Raw genomic sequence first — 21,024 nt, 5'->3', positions numbered from 1 at the left:
AAAGGAAGTAATGCAAGCAATGTAAAGTTATAGTAGATTGCAATAGGAGCACATAGGTATAGGGGCAACACAAACCATATACTCCAAAAGTGGAATGCGAACCACGAATGGACCCCAAACTTGTGTGAGCTTGTAGAGGGTCGCTGGGACTGTAAGAAAACAGTGAGGGTTAGAAAAATAGCCCACCCCAAGACCCTGAAAGGTAGGAGTAAAGTGCACCTACTACCCCCAGAGAGCACAGAAGTCGTGATAGGGGGATCCTGCAGGAAGAACAAACCCCAGCGATGCAACAATAGTGGATTTCCGGACCTGAGTACCTGTAAGACAAGGGAACCAAGTCCAAGAGTCGCGACAGTGTCGAGAGTGGGCAGGAGCCCAAGAAATGCCAGCTGAGGGTGCAAGGAAGCTGCCACCTGTTGGAAGAAGCTTGGTGTTCTGCAAGAACGAAGAGGTCTAGGAACTTCCCCTTTGGAGGATGGATGTCCCACATCGTGAAGAAGCTTGCAGAGGTGTTCCCACACAGAAAGACCGCAAACAAGCCTTGCTAGCTGCAAGGGTCGCGGTTAGGGTTTTTGGATGCTGCTGTGGCCCAGGAGGGACCAGGATGTCGCCACTTGGATGAGGAGACAGAGGGGGCGCCCAGCAAGTCAGGGAGCCCTCACAGAAGCAGGCAGCACCCGCAGAAGTACCTGAACAGGCACTTAGAAGAAAAGTGAACTGGAGTCCACCCGAATTCACAAAAGGGAGTCCCAAGACACCGGAGGACAACTCAGAAGGTTGTGCACTGCAGGTTAGAGTGTCGGGGACCCAGGCTTGGCTGTGCACGAAGGAAATCCTGGAAGAGTGCACAGGAGCCGGAGCAGCTGCAAATCACGCAGTACCCAGCAATGCAGTCTAGTGTGGGGAGGCAAGGACTTACCTCCACCAAACTTGGATTGAAGAGTCACTGGACTGTGGGAGTCACTTGGACAGAGTTGCTGAGTTCCAGGGACCACGCTCGTCGTGCTGAGAGGGGACCCAGAGGACCGGTGATGCAGTCTTTTGTTGCCTGCGGCTGAAGGGGGAAGATTCCGTCGACCCACGGGAGATTTCTTCAGAGCTCCTGGTGCAGAGAGGAGGGAGGCTACCCCCAGAGCATGCACCACCTGGAAACAGTTGAGAAAGCCGGCAGGAGGAAGCGATACAAGGTTGCTAGTAATCGTCTTGCTACTTTGTTGCGGTTTTGCAGGCGTCCTGAGCAGTCAGCGGTCGATCCTTTGGCAGAAGGTGAAGAGGGAGATGCAGAGGAACTCTGGTGAGCTCTTGCATTCGTTATCTGGTGAGATCCCCAAAGCAGAGACCCTAATTAGCCAGAAAAGGAGGTTTGGCTACCTATATAGGAGGATTGGCTACCAAGAGAGGTAACAGCCTATCAGAAGGAGCCTCTGACGTCATCTGCTGGCACTGGCCACTCAGAGCAGTCCAGTGTGCCACAAACTCCTCTGTTTCCAAGATGGCAGAGGTCTGGGACACACTGGAGGAGCTCTGGGCAACTCCCTTGGGAGGTGCAGGTCAGGGGAGTGGTCACTCCCCTTTCCTTTGTCCAGTTTTGCACCAGAACAGGGCTGGGGGATCCCTGAACCGGTGTAGACTGGCTTATGCAGAGATGGGCACCATCTGTGCCCATCAAAGCATTTCCAGAGGCTGGGGGAGGCTACTCCTCCCCAGCCTTCACACCTATTTCCAAAGGGAGAGGGTGTTACACCCTCTCTCAGAGGAAGTCCTTTGTTCTGCCTTCCTGGGCCAGGGCAGCCTGGACCCCAGAAACCTGTCTGAGGGGTTGGCAGCAGCAGCAGCTGCAGTGGAGACCCCGGAAAGGCAGTTTGGCAGTACCCGGGTTCTGTGCTAGAGACCCGGGGGATCATGGAATTGTCCCCCCAATGCCAGAATGGCATTGGGGTGACAATTCCATGATCTTAGACATGTTACATGGCCATGTTCGGAGTTACCATTGTGACGCTGTATGTAGGTAGTGACCTATGTACAGTGCACACGTGTAATGGTGGCCCGCACTCACAAAGTCCGGGGAATTTGCCCTGAACGATGTGGGGGCACCTTGGCTAGTGCCAGGGTGCCCACACACTAATTAACTTAAGTGCAGTGGTAAATGGCTGTGAAATAACATGGACTTTATTTCACTCAGGCTGCACTGGCAGGCCTGTGTAAGAATTGTCAGAGCTCCCTATGGGTGGCAAAAGAAATGCTGCAGCCCATAGGGATCTCCTGGAACCCCAGTACTTTACCATATACTAGGGAATTATATGGGTGTACCAGTATGCCAATGTGAATTGGTAAATTTAGTCACTAGCCTGTTTGTGACAAATTTGTAAAGCAGAGAGAGCATAACCACTGAGGTTCTGGTTAGCAGAGCCTCAGTGAGACAGTTAGGCATCACACAGGGAACACATACATATAGGCCACAAACGTATGAGCACTGGGGTCCTGGCTAGCAGGGTCCCAGTGACCCATAACAAACATACTGACAACATAGGGCCTTCACTATGAGCACTGGGCCCTGGCTAGCAGGATCCCAGTGAGACAGTGAAAACACCCTGACATATACTCACAAACAGGCCAAAAGTGGGGGTAACAAGGCTAGAAAGAGGCTACTTTCTCACAGGTGGGTCCTACAAATCATTCAACCGAGTTACGCCCCGCCATTCCAGTCTGACCCTCTGCATGTTTCACCTAATCCAGAGCGGCTTTCGGGGGACCATTTGCCCATTCTGCAGCAGGAAGTCCAAGCTCCCCACCTGCAGCCTAACAGGCGATACCTGCAGTTCAAGCGGGCCAAGACCATTTTCATTTTCCTCGTGTGTAAAAGTGATTGGCAGTGGTCGAAGCACACCTTTGGAGGTCAGGTCGCCCTGTCTTCCCCTCTGCCTTGACAACTGGCAGTTGAAAGTGGGCTTGCCTCAGTCACCCAGGGACCCAACTGCAGACCGTTTACCATATTTGGGGTTCTCGATCAACGTGAAAAAGTCATATCTAACACCTTCATAGAGGTTCCTGTTCATTGGAACCGCACTAGAAATGGTGCAATATCAAGCCTTCCCTCTGGTTCAACAAGTTCAGGACATTTGGGCTATGATCCCAGTGTTTCAGCCTCGATTGTGGGTGTCAGTGATATTGGGTTTGAGACTTGGCCATTTCAGTCTGTATCGTACCTATGCACTATGCTAGATGGCGTGTGGACTTTGCTGTTGGCTCTGAAGTCTCAGTGGGCTCAGCGCCAAAGGAACCTGTCAGATTCCATCCCGGTTTCAGAAGAAACAGCAAAAGACCTCCAGTGGTAGCTGCGTGACCACAATCTGGCTGGCAGCAGACTTTTTCCTAACCAGACTGGAGCTGATGGTGGTGACTGATGAGTCACTGCTTGTTTGGGGAGGCCACCTGAGAGAGGTGGGGATCAAAGTACACTGGTCCCTGGTGGAGACCTACTTCCACATCTGTGTGTTATGGGCTATTCACTTGCTGTTGAACTGACTGAGCTATGAGGGCATTCCCCTGGATATGAACCACCTGGGAGTATCTTTGAATCTCAGGGCAGTCCAACTCTGTGATGCCAAGGGGATCACAATTGGCAGTTAAAATCAGAAGTGCACAGGTTGTCTTCCAGCAATGTGGAGAAACTTGGCTTGATCTCTTCACCACTACAGAGAATATGCAATATCAACACTGCCTGGACATGGAGTTCCAAGAAGGTTTTCTCTCTCTGCCTCATTCCACCTGGAGTGGGGCACAGAAATCCTATATGCCTTCCTGCAGCTACCTCACCAGCCTGAGTTTTGGAGAACATCAATAAGTACCAGAACCACGTTATCCCAATAGCTCTGGATTGGACCAGTGGAGAGGGGTATCTGGAACTTATGGGTTTGAGCATCTGTCCTCTGATCAGGCTGTTGCTTCTGGAGGATATTCAGTCTCAGCAGTAGGGTACCCGTCCTGCTCCCAGGCCTGCACAATCTACACCTCCATGAGTGCAGATATAGAAGCAACAGTTACAATACAACTGGCAGCAGGTTGCATAAGGAAAATGCATCTGACCCCTATCACCTGTTATATATTCAGCACAAAAAAAGTCACAGATCCCATTTGTATAGTAATGTGTGCACTCATCACAGCACCTGCCACCAAGTTGCTATCCTTAAAAAATAACTATATAGTATATATATTTCGATGGTGTACCACTTGCAGTCTATCCAAGAAAGTCCAATCACTCTGTTGTCTCATTGTTGTTTTCTCTTTATTCTTCTTTTCTTTAAAACACTTCATAACAGCATCAGCCAACGCGTTTCATCCGCACTGTCCGCATCATATTGCCTACATTGGGCACAATATCTTTTTAAAACCTCAATACTGCAACTTCAGGCTCATGCCTTGGTGACGGCCGTCACTGGTATTATGGAAGGCTCCGTATTGAGGTTTTAAGAAGGTATCGTGCCCAATGTAGGCAATATGATGCGGACAGTGCAGTTAGTGATTTGAACAGGAAAGATGGAACTAAATTACAATGCAAACGAAAAAGCCCTGAAGAAGTCTTGTGTTGAGGACGAAACACGTTGGCTGATGCTGTTAAGAAGTGTTTTAAAGAAAAGAAGAATAAAGAGAAAAACAATGAGACGACATAGAGTGATTGGACTTTTTAGGTAGACTGCAAGTGGTGCACCATCAAAATATATATACTATATAGAAGCAACAGTTGACTGCTTTTGATTTTCCTTCCAAAGTCATGGATGTGATTCAAGCTACGAGTGTCCATCTATGAAATCTGTTTATGCCGGGTGCTAGGATAGTTGTCAGATGTTTTGTTTTTTTGTGCTGCCTTTAGCATAGTAGGAACTTGCCATGGGAACAGTTAAAGGTTATCTATCAACACTTTTGGCCTTTTTGGATTTGCCAGATCATCCATCCTTATTAAACTCATATATTATGATGTTTTCATAAAGGTAAAGTTCACATGTTCCTACCCAGATCTTTTGTGGTGCTGGAGTGAGGCCCTCATTTGTTTCTCCATGCAAATGCATGGCTGTCCTTTGCATCTTCTGACACCTAAGACAGTCTTTCTCTTTGTGATGAATTAACTACAGGCTCCGTTTGTTCAGGTGCCATACATTACCTTTTTTCTGAACAAACAAGTGTTGAGGAACAGAGTGGCATTCTTGTCAAAGGTTGTGACTCCCTTTCATATCAGCCAATCCATCATGATTCCGGCATTCTTTGCTCTGCCTTACCTCATCGCTTGAACCCCAAAAGAGCTTTCTTAAATTGATCATACCAAGTACCATCAGGTGGAAGATCAGCTCTTTGTAGAGTACTCTGGATCGAAGAAGTGGGAAGCTGATCATCAAGGCGGGCTCTGTGCACCTGTGAAGAACACGGGTCTCGATGCTCAGCGCATGGGACACTCAACTATCTATGGTGACCCTTTTAACTTCTATGAGACAGTGGAGAGGTGGGGCGTTCTTACAGATTGATGGGAGACTGCAAACCTATGGCTGTGTCTTAGTGATACAGATTTTTTGTTTACTGTTTCTGTTCTTTTGCCTAGACAACCTGCAATAAAAATATTTTTTGTTTTTATAAAAGAAGGGGTAAGCAGTGTATGAAAGGATGATATTGAGGTGCATAGACCTCTGTATTGAGATCTGCTGCCCATTGGCCAAGAAGCAGACTGTAGAGGGTCTGAGGCTCATTTGAGCAAAAGTAAGGCCGCTTCCACTGAATTGCCACGTGGAGTATGTGTGCCAGCCATCTGTCTGACTTGATGGGGCATCAGCTCAGACATTCACACAGCAATACTGCCTTGATAGCCAATAAGTTAATGATTATCAACACACCTAATTAAGTCATAATGTTCAGTTACCGAGCACAGAGCCACCAAGCACAGCTGCTACAAACTCGAGAAACAATGGCGATCCACCAGGAATCCCTCCGATAGAACAGCCCACAAAGCACCACTCAGCAACTACCACCGGCAACTCACGGTTGCCAAGAGAGCGGCCATCACAACCCGCATCGACTTAACATCCAACCGCACAAAATAACTTTTGCAAATACTCAAAGAATACTCCAACCCAGCAGCGACCGAGATCACCATCCACCCCTCCCAAGGACGCTGCAACTCCCTCGCAGACTACTTCCACAGCAGGATTGCTACCATCTACAACTTCAACCCCCAAACCATGATCTCCAACCTCAGCCCCCCCAGCACCTCCCCAAACCCACCTACCCCCCTCCGGCGCACATCAACAGCACTATCTCCACGTGGGCACCGATCACCACTCAATCCACCTCAGCCATCGTGTCATCCATTCACTTGGGGGAAATGCCCCCACCACCTTTTCAACCATGGAACCAACCTCATCAGCACAGAACTCAACAGTATCCTCAATACCTCCATCATAGCTGCAGTTTTTCTGGATAAATGGAAACATGTGGAAATCAACCCTCTCCTGAAAAGTCCCTGCCCGACCCACCAAACTCAAGAATTACTGACCCATCTGTTTACTCCCCTACCCGTCCAAAGTACTCGAGAATGCCGGCAGTCAGCAGCTCACCAGCTACCTAGAAGAAAACAACCTACTTGACACCTCCCAATCAGGTTTTCGTTCCAACCACAGCACCGAGACTGCACACATCGCAGCCACTGGCGACATCAAGAGCACTCTTCGACTATGGGGAAGCCGCCACCCTGGTCCTCCTCAACCTATCAGCCACATTCAACACCGTCTCCTTCCACACCCTCATCATCAGACTCCACAGCATTGGAATACAAAACAACGCCCTCAAATGGATCGCTTTCTTCCTGACAGGACGCCCTTAGAGCATCCAACTACCCCATTACACCTTCCCACCCAAGAGCATCATTTGCAATGTGCCCCAAGGTTCATCCCTCATCCCCACTCTGTTCAATACCTACATGACCCTCCCTGGCTGACATTGTTAGATCCCATCCTACACAGACAATACTCAACTAATCCTCTCGCTTACTGAAGACCCTCCACCACCAGAACCAACTTCTGCAATGCCTGACCACTGTAGCCGATTGAATGAAAACTGACTTCCTGAAGTTTAACTCTGACAAGACAGAAGTCCTGATCTTCGGGAAAACACCTCCATATGGGACCACTGGTGGTGGCCAGCCGAACTCTGACCCACACCTACATACCATACTCGCAACGTTGACATCACCCTCTAAAGTGAGCTAACCATTAAGCAGCAGATCAACACAGTTGCCTCCTCCTGCTTCCACAAGCTCCACATGCTCGGCAGAATCTTCAGATGAATCCCAGCCAAAACCAGGAAAACTGTCAACCGGTCCAACGTCACCAGCTGCCTCCGCTATGGTAACGCTCGCTACGCCAACATGTCCTTCCACCTCCAAAAGATACTCCAGACAGTAGAGAACATCTCCACCAGACTCATCTTGGACCTTTCCAGGCACACCCACTTCACTCCACCTCTGAAACCTCCACTGCCTCTCTGTCCAGAAGCGATGTAATTTAAAGTTCCTTACGCATGTCTACATAGCCCTACATGATCAAGGACCGTACTACATCAAGCACCGTCTACGCTTCCACCAACCCACCAGGCACCTGCGCTCTTCCTCTCTGGCCCTTGCATGCACACCCAGAACCTGATGCAGGCGCAGCAGTGGCTGCTCTTTTTCCTACCTCACCGCCAAGGCCTAGAATGACCTACCCCTTCACCTCCAAACTGCACCCTCACTGGCAGACTTCAGGAAGAGGCTCAAGACCTTGCTCTTCAACAGAGGCATTGCAGCCCAGCAGCCAAATACACCCAGCGATGACCGCGACACACTTTACAAATGACTGATTGTTTGATTGATTTACAAATGACCAATTTACCCTCATTTATAGTGATAGCACCCCATTTTTGCACATACCTCACAATCAATATATATGAAAAACACATGAAAAGATTATCAGAAATTAGTCTTTTGTAGTATCGTCCAGTATATGAATCAAAGACCACTGTTAAAGAAAGATTTTTTGGGTGAAGTTCATTTAGCACCTAGATGATAGCCAAAGTTTTTAAGAATAAAACTTGTGGTTTCACAGAAGTTAGTAAGCAGTTAAAGTGCCATGCTGACACATTTCAACCTCAGTGATGGAACCTGAGTCAAATGAGGTGTTATTACTACGGGACACAGGTATCTTTTCTTGGAGTTAAACAAACATTGTCTACTTGAGTATGGCTTAATGTACCATTTGTCATGATAACAAGTGATTCATGTGCAGCCCAGCCATGGTCATTTTGTCCCAGAATCAGGAATTCCTTGTGGTCATCATATCACCCAACATATAGATGTGCCATGCGCTCTGACTCTCCTGGGTGGCCCTCCAAGGCTGCAAGTAATCCAAAATGACAGCAGGGTATCTCTCTAGGAAAGCGTTGGCCCCATTCGTGAGTGCATATCCCCCTCTCTGACCCTTTACAAGTGTTGCACTTGTTGGAGCAGTAAGGTCAGGGCCATTCTTTTAGTGTGAGTGATGCCTAATATTGCAGCTTCGGGGTATTGATAAGTTGCAGCTCCCAGTTGGGCGGACTGCCACTCAGCGGCTTGGGCAGTGAACTGATTGGTTTTATCGTGTCGGCCCGTGATATTCAAGACAAGACAGTCTCAAATAGTACTGTACAATAAATCATGTTCAGGACACGGCTATTTAAGATTGTTCATACTCTGTTCGTTATAAATTGTGATAATGTTTGGGGCGTTTTTCATATGTATGTGTAACTACGTGGAACTAGCACAATAAATTATGTTAAATTGTTCACTTACAAGTAATGTAACTTTACACAGTAAATTAATTGTGTGTTCATACTCATTAGACCATTGTTGTAATTTGTGGCCCCTTGAGTCTTGCTTTTAGTCTTGGCATCTTTTGGTGTGCTTCCTCCTGTCTTTTTGCCTTCTGTCCTCCTATTTTCATGGTACGCAGGACTCTGTTTTTGCTGGTTTATTGTCTCTGCGCGCATTACCACTGCTGATCAGTGCTAAAGTGCAAATGTTCCCTGTGTGAATTGTATTGGTGATTGGTTTAACCCTGATAGATTTTTTTGGTTTACTAGTAAGTCCCTAGTAAAGTGCACCATGTGTGGCCAGGGTCTGTAAATCAAATGCTACTATTGGGCCTGCAGCACTGATTGTGCCACCCACATGAGTAGCCCTGTAAAGATGTCTCAGACCTGCCACTGCAGTGTCTGTGTGCAGTTTTAAACTGCCAATTCAACCTGACAAGTGCACCCAGTTGCCAGGCCCAGACCTTCCCTTTTACTACATGTAGGTCACCCCTAAGGTATGCCCTAGGTAGCAACATGGGCAGGGTGCAGTGTATTTAAAAGATAGGATATATACTAGTGTGTTATACATGTCCTGAAAGTAAAATACTGCCAAAATTGGGTTTCACTATTGCAAGGGCTATCTCTCCCTAGGTTAACATGGGGATTGCATTTTTAAATTCCTCTTGCGTGTAATTTCCCATTGGGAGCAGATAGAAATGTGGAGTTTGGGGTCTCTGAACTCACAATTTAAAAATATATCTTTTTGTAGAGTTGGTTTTTAGATTGTCTGTTTGAAAATGCCACTTTTAGAAAGTGGGCATTTTCTTGCTTAACCATTCTGCGCCTCTGCCTGCCTGTGGAATCCATGTCAGGGTCAGACTGACAGTTGGGCTGCTTCTGAATTCCTTCTAGACAGTGACACAAAGGGAGCTGAAGTGAGTCCTGCATATCCTGATGAGTCTTCCTGGGCTAAAGTGGGGATGGAGGATCTGACACCTGCACCTGAAAGGGCTGTGACTGTCCTCACACAAGGCAGTCTCTAAACCCCTGGAATGTGTCTGGAGCCAGGACTGGGCTAAGCAGGGTCTTGTGAACAACAGAGACTTACCTTTGAAGTTTGCCTACTTCAAAGGCAGAAATGACTATAAGTAGTGGATACAAAACCACAGACTTTGAGAACACTTCTGGATTAAGAGGAACTTCTGCCAAGGAGGAGAGCTGAAGAGCTGGAGGAGGAGTACTGCCCCTTTGCTGTGTGTGCTTTGCTGGGTTGGCCTGTAGTTGCTGCTTCTGGCTTAAAGAGGACACAGACTGGACTTTGCTGTGTATCCTGTTTGTGAAGTTTCTCCAAGGGCTTGAAGTAGAGCTTGCCTCCTGTTGGAAGTCACATGAATATCAAGGACTTCAGATTCATCTACCCACAACACTTGAAACTGTGTTTTGTGCTGCACCAGAAGAAAAATTGCCACCACGCCATCAACAACGCCGCTGCCTGCACCATGACCTGACTGTGCTGCATAGAGCCATGCCCTGATTCGCACTGCAACCTTGGTCTCACCAACGCCGCCACCTGACACTGTCACCAACCCGCTGCTTGCACCGTGACCTGTGAGCCCCGCACTCCACATCTCCTTGCTCACCGCAGTTGGTATCCCTGACCATGCTGGCCTACGCTGACATCAGTGCCGCTGCCTACAACATAGCCTGAGGACACAGCTCGTGAGGTGCACAAAGCACCGTTCCGTCCAACACCGCAGCCCCGGCCCACCGACACCAGACAGACACCCCTGTCTGCACGTGACCCCTGTGAGCTGCACAGAGCTCGTCCCACATCGTACAGCAGCCTTGGGCCTACCTACAACAGCGCTTCAGCAACGACGATGCCACTGCCTACGCCGCAACCTGGTGATGCAGCACTGCGCATTACCCCGCTTCACACAGCAGCCCTGTCTTCACTGACGACGCAGGATGCTGCCTGCACCATGACGTGTGGGCAGCCCATGTCACATCGTCCTGCTTCACACAGCAGCCCTGTTGCCATCAATGCCAGCACTCCTGACTTCATCAGCCCAGAGTTTGATCTGCAACAAAAGTCACTTCAAGGGCCCGACGACCCCTGCACTGACATCCAGAACGGACGCCTGCTGATGCCAGCGACGCCGCACTCAGAATCTCATATCAAAGACCACAACACCCTACATTTCCAAGATACTGTTTGCGGGTCTTCCTTACACCGTAGCTGGCCTGCGACGCTGCAGTCGGCCTGAACTGTTGGATTTGTTGTTCACGACACGGTGATAGCCCAAGACGGAGCTATTGACTTCAAGGAACTATATTTTTTAAGTAATGCTTGCAAAATTCATATATTTATTACTGTATGTTTGATTTTTCTCATTTTGTTGTTGTTTTACCCAGATAAATATTGGCTATTTTTCTAAAACTGATGTGGTGTCCTTTTGTAGTGTTTCACTTCTAACTGTGTGTTATGTGCAAATGCTTTACACATTGCTTCTGAGGTAAGCCTGACTACTCGTGTTAAGCTTCCAAAGTGGTGAGCAGGGGTTATCTGAGCTGGGTACCCTGACTAGAGTGAGGATCCCTACTTGGATAGGGTGTAAACTGACTGCCAAGTAGAAACCCAATTTCTAGCTTGTCTATAGACCTTTATCTAATTAATTCCTATTTCTAATTGAGCCTTCCTCCATGAGCCTTAACTGGATCATATCCTGTAAAAATAGAATACATGATAGCAAATTAGGGCGACTTTGCCCATTCAGTCCTGCAGGACCTTTTGGTCTGATCCCATCTATAGACGCATCAGCTTAGGAAGTACTACTTTGATATCTAGTCACAGTAGAAGGAATCTGTAGTTAGAAGTGTCCATTCGAAGAACAAGTTACTTACCTTTGGTATTTCTGTTTTTTCGGATGGATACTCTAACTGCAGATTAGTCACTACCCTCCCACCTCCCTGTTCTCTGGAATGGTCTCTTTTTTTTTTTGTTTATCGAAAAGTTTGAAACTAGAGATCCGCACACTGTCACATCTTTTCAGTTATTTGGTTCTGTGTTTGATGTAGCCGACAGAGTCAAGAAAGAAATTAATGTCAGCTTACAGGAGTGGTGCTTATGTACCACAATTCCAAGGTGGGACAAAGCCGACATCAACCTGCAATACACCACCCCCTGCCACATGGGAGCAATGCTGTGAAAATCTTCCGATCCTGTCTGGTGCCTAGGGATTATTCACAAGGTTGGTAAAAGTATCCACTAGAAAAATTTTGACTGGAGTGTAAGTAACTTGTTTTTCAGTGCAAACTGCTGCTCACACAAGCGGTTTTCCACACAGAAATGTTTCCATGTATAACTCAGAAGAATTTGTGTGTGGAAAACATTCTGGAAAGGGTTAAAACCTGTTGGCTTACCAATCAGTGAAACCATCTCCAGTTCCAACAGTACAAAAAACTTGCATCAGTCACCTAGTAAAACCAAACTGTTGAAAATTAACAATAGTTACCACTAGTGGTTTTACCAGCAGAATAATCAACTCAGAATGTATATAATGTACGTATGTATATCAAAAAAGGCAAATGCCAATTAGCTTAACAGAATTATTTTGGGCAGCTAGAATGTGTATGTTGCTAATAGTTTATTGAATTCACTTTTGTAGAAATTGGCAGCTATTCCAATCACAGCATTCTGTGGCCCAGAAACTACCACGCAATTTGAAAAATATATACGTTTTTGCTTCATCAAAGTAAGTTGATACTTTTGAAATTGTTGATAATAATATATTGTAAATACTTTTGAAATCGTTGATAATCTTAACTTGTAAACCTCTGTAAATGTCTCCTTGTACTCTGTGAGAAGGGTAAAATGCATATGCAAACCCAAAAAGCTACATGTTTCTCCAATTTAGCTGCAGCTTTTAGAATCTAGAATGATATTTATGTTTTAAGTCCAAAGGGACTCATTTCACCACAAAGTAAACTATTTTTGACATACGATTAAAGAAAATAGTAGTATAGTGGCTATACCAAGTGATCTCTCTAGATTTCCTGTTTAGAGTGTATTTTTTCATAATGGTCTTGTCCCGATATGATACTCTCAAATTTAAAGTTTCTCTTTTAAACAAAAATAAACCTAATAACTTAAAGCCCTGTTAAGAAGTCTTTCCACCTGCAAATCATGCCTGTGTGTACCAATAGCATCCTTTGAATTATGATATACAAAACTTAACACATCTGTAGCCTCAACTGCTAGATTTACCTAAACACTGCATTTCCTATTTTCTCTGTCTAATGTGCCACCAAAATTGCACAACTGAGCCAGGATTGACAAGGATCGATCTGGATCATATGTGGTGCCCAAATTATGGATGGATATCACTGGAGTAGGAGTAGTTCCCGTGTTGTATGACCATAAGTTATATGTCCGGATGTAGGATTTTCTTTCAAAGAGCACTTTCTGTGCTTTGGTGTAGCTCAAGGCAGTTTTTTGCCTTACTGGATACAATGAAAGGCATACATTCTCATAAAAGAGATGCAACATTGTCAAGCACACTATTAATCCTTTAATCGATCTGGTTGTGAATCCAAAAGAGAAAGTAAAGGTGGGGGGGCATTTGTGAGACAGAGGTATTGGGAAGGCGCTTGAAAGATCTTTGTGGCATCCTCCAAGTAGAGTAGCATGTTGGAGTAGAGAGAAGGGCAACTGCTTGCCATGTTTAGGTCTTGCCTACTGTTGTTGAAGACCTGTTACGGACAGTACCAGTATTAAAGCGGTCAGATCCTTTCTTACCATTGGTTGGCTTTCTGGTCAGTTTCCTTTGCTATCATCTTATGTCCAATAATTAAATCCTAATTGCACTTACAAGTAATACAAAAGCATATCCTACATTGTGTTCAGCGGCATAATACATAGGCTTTTTACCACCTTACTGAGAGGATGGATAAATACTTATCAAGTGAAATCTTTATTAGGCCCCAAATCTTTTGGCCTCTTTTTGACCTTCTTTCCCTCTTCTTCAATCTTCTTTCCTTTTACACGTATGAAAGGAATTTTCTATAAGAGATCTTGCTCACCATTGACAATATGGTTGCAAGATCAAATTCTAGCCACGCTGAAACAATACAGTTTCTGGCTATGATTATAGCAACCAAAATGGGTTTGGAATATAGCTGTTGTTAAAAAATATATATATTGCCATTATCACTGCCCAGCATGACTTGAAAGTGAATCTTGTATATTGAATATCTTTGATAATTTGTTAAATATATACACCCAATAGTTGTGGAGTTGTGGACAAAATGTAAATCTTAATATTGGCAATGAGGGCAAGCAGAGTTGCTGAATGCTCTCACTTAAATAGTCAGAAGATGTTTTATAATATTAAATTATGAGAGTTAGTGAGATCAGTAGCTGATTGTTAAAGTTTATCAACAGATGAAGTATATTCAGATCAATATTTGAATTCAGCTTGCTGCCCCCATAGACTGTATGAATATCTAAGTCATCAGAATACAAAATTGTGTAGTATGTCTTGCTTTTTACATGTGGAAGCCTAACAATTGTTTCCAGTATTTAATCCGTTCTGCTTTACCTTGAGTTGAGCTTTATCTGTCCTCTAAAAGAATTCCCTAATTTGCAAAAAAATAAAAAATGACTCCTTCTGTAGCTTAAAATCAGATGTATATAAAATTTTGGGGAAATATTTGGCCAAGCTGTGTAAAACAGTTTTCCCCAACTTTAACAATAATGATCCTGAAAGATCTCCGGTAGTAAAGATGCCTTCTCAACAAGAGCCTAGTCATTACATTTTCTAATTATAAACTCTCTAACTCAGATTCTCCAGATATTAATAGCCGAATGCACTGTTTTTAAAGTGGTCCTTTTAACAATAGATCTGCTCAGCAAAACAAATCAAAAAAGCCGTCTACTTGGGCACCCCAGACTCAACTTATAGAAAAGCTATGTCGCACATCATAGCTGAATAATAACATTTAGGATTTGGCAGGGTCAAACCCACTCTTTCCGGGAAACTTGAGATATTTCAGTGCTTATCTGGAGCACCTATGTCTCCAAACAAAACTAAACAGAACATTATTCAGAAAAGTGGAATTGCCATAAAGACCTATACAAATGAAGGTAATATTAACATTTTGAGAATAAAACTGGTGGTGAGTACTAGTGGTGAGTCTAATTTGTGTCCGATCCTAGTTCTTCAGATCCTGCTTGAGTTGGTAGCAGATCATAATTAAATGCCACCAACTTGATAATGTCAGCATTAATAAAAGTTTCGGATAAATAATTATTTGGGCAGATTCCTAAAATGTTTAATAACATGCATTAGACTGAATCTGGACATTTTTCAATAACTCTATGCTATGGCTCTACTTCAGTGCTGGAAGTGGCCATAAAACGCCCCCACTGGGCCCTGGTGTCAGTTCCCGTTTTTTAGCGCTTTTATTACCAATCTAGAGCTTTGCCCTCCCCAGAGAATTCTCACAAGGTTTGTCACTTTCCACATTTTCTTAACTGGCGGAGTACAGTGCTCTCTCTCCCTAATAGTTCAGACTTCAAACTGTGCAGGGACTGTGATAGGCAGATGTCCATCACAGATCTGCACAACCTCGGGTTGTGATGCCTGGGGTTGAACCGCAACATCAATGCCTGTAACTTCTGTAGAAGCATGCATCCCAAGGCCATAAAGCACCAGGGGGCCAAGTTCTATTATGGTTCAAGTCAACCATCGAACCAAACATAAGGTCGAAGTCAATAGAGTTACCACCACCACCACCATCACCACCATCATCATCATCATCAGAGCCATCCACGAAGAAGCACAGGAAGTCACTAGAGGTGGCACTAGAGTTTCATCATACTATGTGGTCATACAAAAGGCTGCCAAAGCTCTTGACATTCAACTTACTTTAACAAACATCAGGCCATCCTTCTCAGTGCGATGTTACATCCAACAGTTTGCGATGCAGAACTTTGTCTTTCCTTTCATAAAGCTCTCACTGAGCCCGTTCTTGCTGTATGGAAGAAGCCACTTCTTCTTTGGTAGCCAGCAGAGTGGTGTTCAAGAGATAGAGAGAGCAAGGCCACTGCCAGATCACTGAGGTTACAAACTGTGACAGTGGAATTACCAACATTACCAGTAATTTTGAGGCTTCTCTAGAGGCTTCCTCTTTTGAGGCAGACTGCAATCCCAAAATCCCTAGCAACAGCAACAACAAGCCAACCCACTGTACGGCCCGTATCAAGGACATAAAAAAGGAAGAGGCCAATCCTTTCCTCCCCTTCCCCTTTCTTCCTCATTCTCCTCTGCAGCCACCACAGTAAAGCAGCCCTAGTTCCTTCTTATTAGAGGGTGCAGTTTGAAGAAAAGGCAGCCTCCTTTCCCCATGTCTGGAGCCCCATCACTTCAGAACAGTATGTCTTGTGGATTCTGGAAAAGAGGTAGGCCTTACCCTTGCAGCAAACCTCCAAATACGTTCCCTTGCTACACCCTCCTCCCCCAAATCTTGCAGACCACCTTCCGGTCATTCAGCAAAATGTAGGATTTTTCCTAGAAAAAGTGTCAGTGGACATGGTGCTAGAGCAGGTACGGGGCCATGGGTGCTATTCAAGGTACTTTCTGGTTCTAAAACATGACAGTGATCTTTATCCGATCTAAGACCTAAGGGTTCTGAACTGGTTCCTTCTAAATAACCTGTACAGTACTCTGGCACACAGGTGTTATTTGCTCTGGAAGCAGGATACTGGATGGTGTCTGTTGACCGCAAGGAAGGTATTTTCATATAATGATCCTACAGTGACCAAGGAAGTATCTATGGTTCACAGTGGGATCTGCACATTACCATTTCACAGTCCTTTCGTTTGGTATGCTTACAGCACCATCTGTCTTCAAAAAGGTGAAGGCAGTAGTTGCTGCCCATCTCAAACATACAGAAATCCCAGTGTTTCCTTACCCGGACGACTGGCTCATCAAAGTCCTTGGTGTTGATGCAACGCTTGCAAGTCACAGTGTAGTTGCTGTTTGACTTGGCTTTTGCCATCAGCAAGCCAAATCTCACCTGATGCCCTCTCAACGTTTCTTTTTTATAGAGGCAGTACTGGAAACTCCATTGAATCGGGCCTTTCTACCTCCTCAGAGGATACAAAATATTCAGATTATAACTTTGATGTTTCACAATGAAGCACTTAAGTCCTGATTGTCTTGTGCTTGCTAAGTCTTTTAGCTTCCCGTATTCTGCTAGTCAGACAAACACACTGGCACATGAAGGACCTCTTGTGATGCCTCCCCAAGCAGTGGTCCCAACATGGTAGAAATTTATGAAGTTCCATCACACTCTCCAGGGACACTGTGACGGATTTGACATTGTGGAATGTGAAATACAACCTGGCTTAAGGGAGGCCGTTCATCACAGATGTGTCCACCCTTGGGTGAGGAGCTCATTTGGAGAACCTGGAGATCAGAAGCTTCTAGTCTCCAGAACAGCAGAAGGTGTACGTCAGTCTGCTGGAGTCACAGGTAGTTTGACTGGTACTCAGAGCCTTTCTTCCATCCCTTTGTGGCCAGTCTGTCCCGATCTTGACAGACAGTGCAACTACAATGTGGTAAATCAACAAGCCGAGGGGTATATAGAGCTGCAGCTTCTGTGTCAGGAAGCATTATGGCTCTGGTCTTGTGTGCCCCAGCATCCAAAGGTTCTGGTTTCCTGGGAATTGCAGACAAATACCTATCCTAAGTGTACAAAACATGGAATATGGGGGTTCATCTAGCAACAGGCCTTAGGGGACGGGATCATGTGTAAGGAAACCATAGAAATGGTGAAGAGGCCATAGTGATTTTTTTTCTTCCAGAGAGTTATTGAGGTTTAGCCACTGTAGAACAGACAAACCATACTGAGAATCAAATGCATGGCTAATTGTACATGGATCTGTTATGTCATATTGGCAAGCATAAATGTATGCTTTGGCAGGTAGGAAGATTATAGAGAATAACGAGGCTCAGAAAAGACAAACCAAAGAAGGAAGGAAATAAGGGATGTAGGGAATAAGATAAAGATAAGTATTTTATACTCTAAGAATTTTCTACAGGGATTCTAGGGATTTAATTGTTTTAAGATCTATTCTAGAGAGCTCTCGAAAAGGAAATATAAAACTGTTGTTATAGATTAGGTTTCTGCACTTCCCATGGAGCATACCCATGCCCACCACGCATAATAAGAGATATTTTTATGATTCTTGCACCGGGCAAGGATAGTTTTGATGTCTAACATGAGCAATAAGTCCAGCAGATGTAGATCTTATTTACAGAAAAAGGGTGTAGGGACAATTGTGAAGGGACCTAAAGTGACTGTGTGCAAATTTAAATTTATATTGTTAGCAGAGATTGAGTTAATGGTACTCTCCAGTTGAGCCCAGACGGGGGAATATATTTGCACTGAAAAATAAGGTGTTCTAATTCGCCAATGGAGTCTCCACAATGCAAGCATTGGTTAGAATCAACCATCCCCAATTTATGATCCCAGAGTCCAGAATGTTGTATAGATAGTCAAAAATTTGCATTGAGAAATTAGGTGGACATATTTTGTATCTGGTAATATTTTTCCAGATTTACTCTCACATTGCCTGTGAAGGGGGGGGGGATGTTATTGGAGAGGCAAATGCCATGCCACTTTTTGGGGTATTGTGAGTATCAGAATGACAGTGTTTTTCAATAATTTTTAGATAGTAGGTGCAATATATATTATCCGGCACTAGCCACAAGAAATTTTGTAGAGTCCAGATCATATTTTTTGCCTAATTTTTAAATTTTTTAAAAGTTATTGAATTCTGTGCTTCTCAGAAAAAATAGCAAACGGACAAAGGAGATTCTGGAGAGTCCGGGTCTTTGAGAAGAAAAAAACATATCTTGCTGAATGCGGGTTGAAGCTCCATTTTAATATGAGGATTAAACCAGATCGAGGAGTTGTTCAATTTTTTTCGCTGAAGCTTGGGTAATTACATTTGGGCTTTTTTATCCCTAGAGATGAAGTTCTCAATTGGAGTATGAATAGTTATACAAACGTTATCAAACAGCTTAAAAGTAAGCATTCCAAGTACAAAGTTTATCTGGGGGGCAACCATCACTTTAACTGTTTCAATGCAATCCTACCAAGTGATAGATTTTGTTTTCACTTTAGATAGTAGCTTAGCTTTTTTGTGTGTACTTGTATTAGATGACCTTTTTTTAACTCAGTTCCTAAATATTTTAAACAGGAAGGCTGTCATTCCAATTTGGAATTTTGGGCCAGATGTGGGAGGCAAAATATATTGAGGAAAATTTTGTTTTTTTCTTCTATTGCAGGAGTATTCTGAAACACAGTTGTATTTTGTGATACAATCTAAAATAGCGTGGATTGCTGGAGAAGATAAGAACATTGTCTGCATAGGCGGCTAGCTTCTAGGGTCGGGGAGGGAATGGAGTCCCTTGAAATCTCATATCACTTCAAATGGAGTGTAGTAGTGGTTCCATAGATAGCAGAAAGAGTAAGGGGAAAAAGGGCAGCCTTCTTAAATGCTCAAAGAGTCTGATAATTGATCAGCAACTTGATACAACCAGAAGGTTTGTAATAAGGAGAAAGCCATACTGGTGAAATGTGTACCTAGGTTGAATGTATTCCAAACTGCTTCTAGGAAAGACCAGGAGACTTTGTCAAAGCCTTTTTCGGCATCAGGTGCCATTGCCATAGTCAGAGAGAGGGATGTGATGCACCTTTCTCAATCACGACACAAAAGACAGATAATATCTGCTGCAAGTCTACGCTTAACAAAGCCAGTTTCGGTGGGATGAATAACAGGGGGCAAAAGCTTCTCTAGTCTGGATGTTAAGATTTTGGCATAGATTTAATTGTCTGTATCTTCAGAGTGAAATAGATCTGCAATTTGTATGGTCTAGGAGATCCCAGAAGAGTCAAAATGTAGGAATAGTTTTTGGAGATGTTGTATTAATAAGTCTTGAAATGTTTTGTGAAATGTGGCCGGAAAAACATCAGGTTTGGGTGCTTTCCTAGTTTTAAGAGATGTAATAGTCAATTTTTTTGATCTGATAGAGACTTCTAATTGCAGATTCCTTACCTTTGAATTCTCCCCAGGTGTCATACTGGATCCCGAAGATTTTCTTGAGCAGTTAGTACCCCTCTGCGCCATTCGGTGGTGTCAATCGGCTGCGCGTCAGTCTTCGGTGCCATCTGTGCTGGATATGATGTCACAGGCCCGCTATAGGCACCACCCTGGCATGCTGACGTCAGTTCTTTTCTTTCTGCACCAGGATGCGCTGATCCAAAGAGTGCTACCCCTCAGCCACTATTTGACTGGCTTTTTCCAACTTTTTGTCAAGTTATTTTTATTTATTTATTTTTTTTTTTTTTTTTTGCGTTCTGCTCCTGGTTCGTTAAGGATGTTCTATAGAAAGTCCAGCTTCAAGCCCTGCGGACTCAGTCATTGGGCGATGTACATGATGGATCCGCACCTCATGTGTCTTTGGTGCCTGGAGTGTGACCATGACCCGAAGTCGTGCTCCGAGTGTTGGGCCATGCATCCGAAGGCTTTGAGGGAGTGGTCCCTGAAGCTGATGGTGGCCCAACGCTTGACTCCATGCAAGTTGAGCTCTCGGTCAAGATATTCATACTGTGGGCCTATCTTGTAGCCCATCACTTTTTAATATAACAAAGGTTCTAGAGCAACATTTTACAGTATCTTCTGGTTAGGTTGAAGCCATCATTTAGAAATTAAGGGACTTATGTACGAAATTCCGGAAATGGGATTTCCAAATTTTGAATCCATAGAAATCATTATTTGGGAATTGCAAAACAGTATGTACTCACCCGCCGATTCCACTGATAGCGATTTCAATGGATTTGTATTTGCAATTAGGAAATAGCAATTTTCGTAAAAGCAAAATTGTGATTTCCTAATAGGAAATTAGGAAAAGTTGCATTTTTGATGCAAAATGATGATGTCAGACCAGGGAGTTTGCAAATATAGGATGTGGCCACTACCCTGAAGCCTAGCAAGGTCCTTGAAAGAATAAGGGCTCCTGACTCAATACCTGGAGTGATTTTTGGCAATTCCTGTACAATCGTATGTCCAAGGAAGATTGGGGCCAAGGTTGCTGCAGGGGTGTG

General features: G+C 44.5%; 1 protein-coding gene across 11 annotated transcripts in view; it reads left to right on the top strand.

Moving 5' to 3' along the window:
• The window catches only part of KYAT3 (kynurenine aminotransferase 3), a 496,355-nt gene that overhangs the window by 461,332 nt on the left and 13,999 nt on the right, over positions 1–21,024 (top strand). For all 11 annotated transcript variants that reach the window (XM_069232317.1, XM_069232320.1, XM_069232316.1 and 8 more), the window contains one exon: positions 12,516–12,602. In XM_069232317.1, coding sequence (XP_069088418.1) covers positions 12,516–12,602 — 87 coding nt within the window. The remainder of the gene's footprint in view (positions 1–12,515; positions 12,603–21,024) is intronic.

The sequence above is a fragment of the Pleurodeles waltl genome, chromosome 4_2 (genome assembly GCF_031143425.1).
Source record: "Pleurodeles waltl isolate 20211129_DDA chromosome 4_2, aPleWal1.hap1.20221129, whole genome shotgun sequence".
NCBI classification, from domain to species: Eukaryota; Metazoa; Chordata; class Amphibia; order Caudata; family Salamandridae; genus Pleurodeles; species Pleurodeles waltl.
This window is presented reverse-complemented; position numbering and strand designations above follow the sequence as displayed.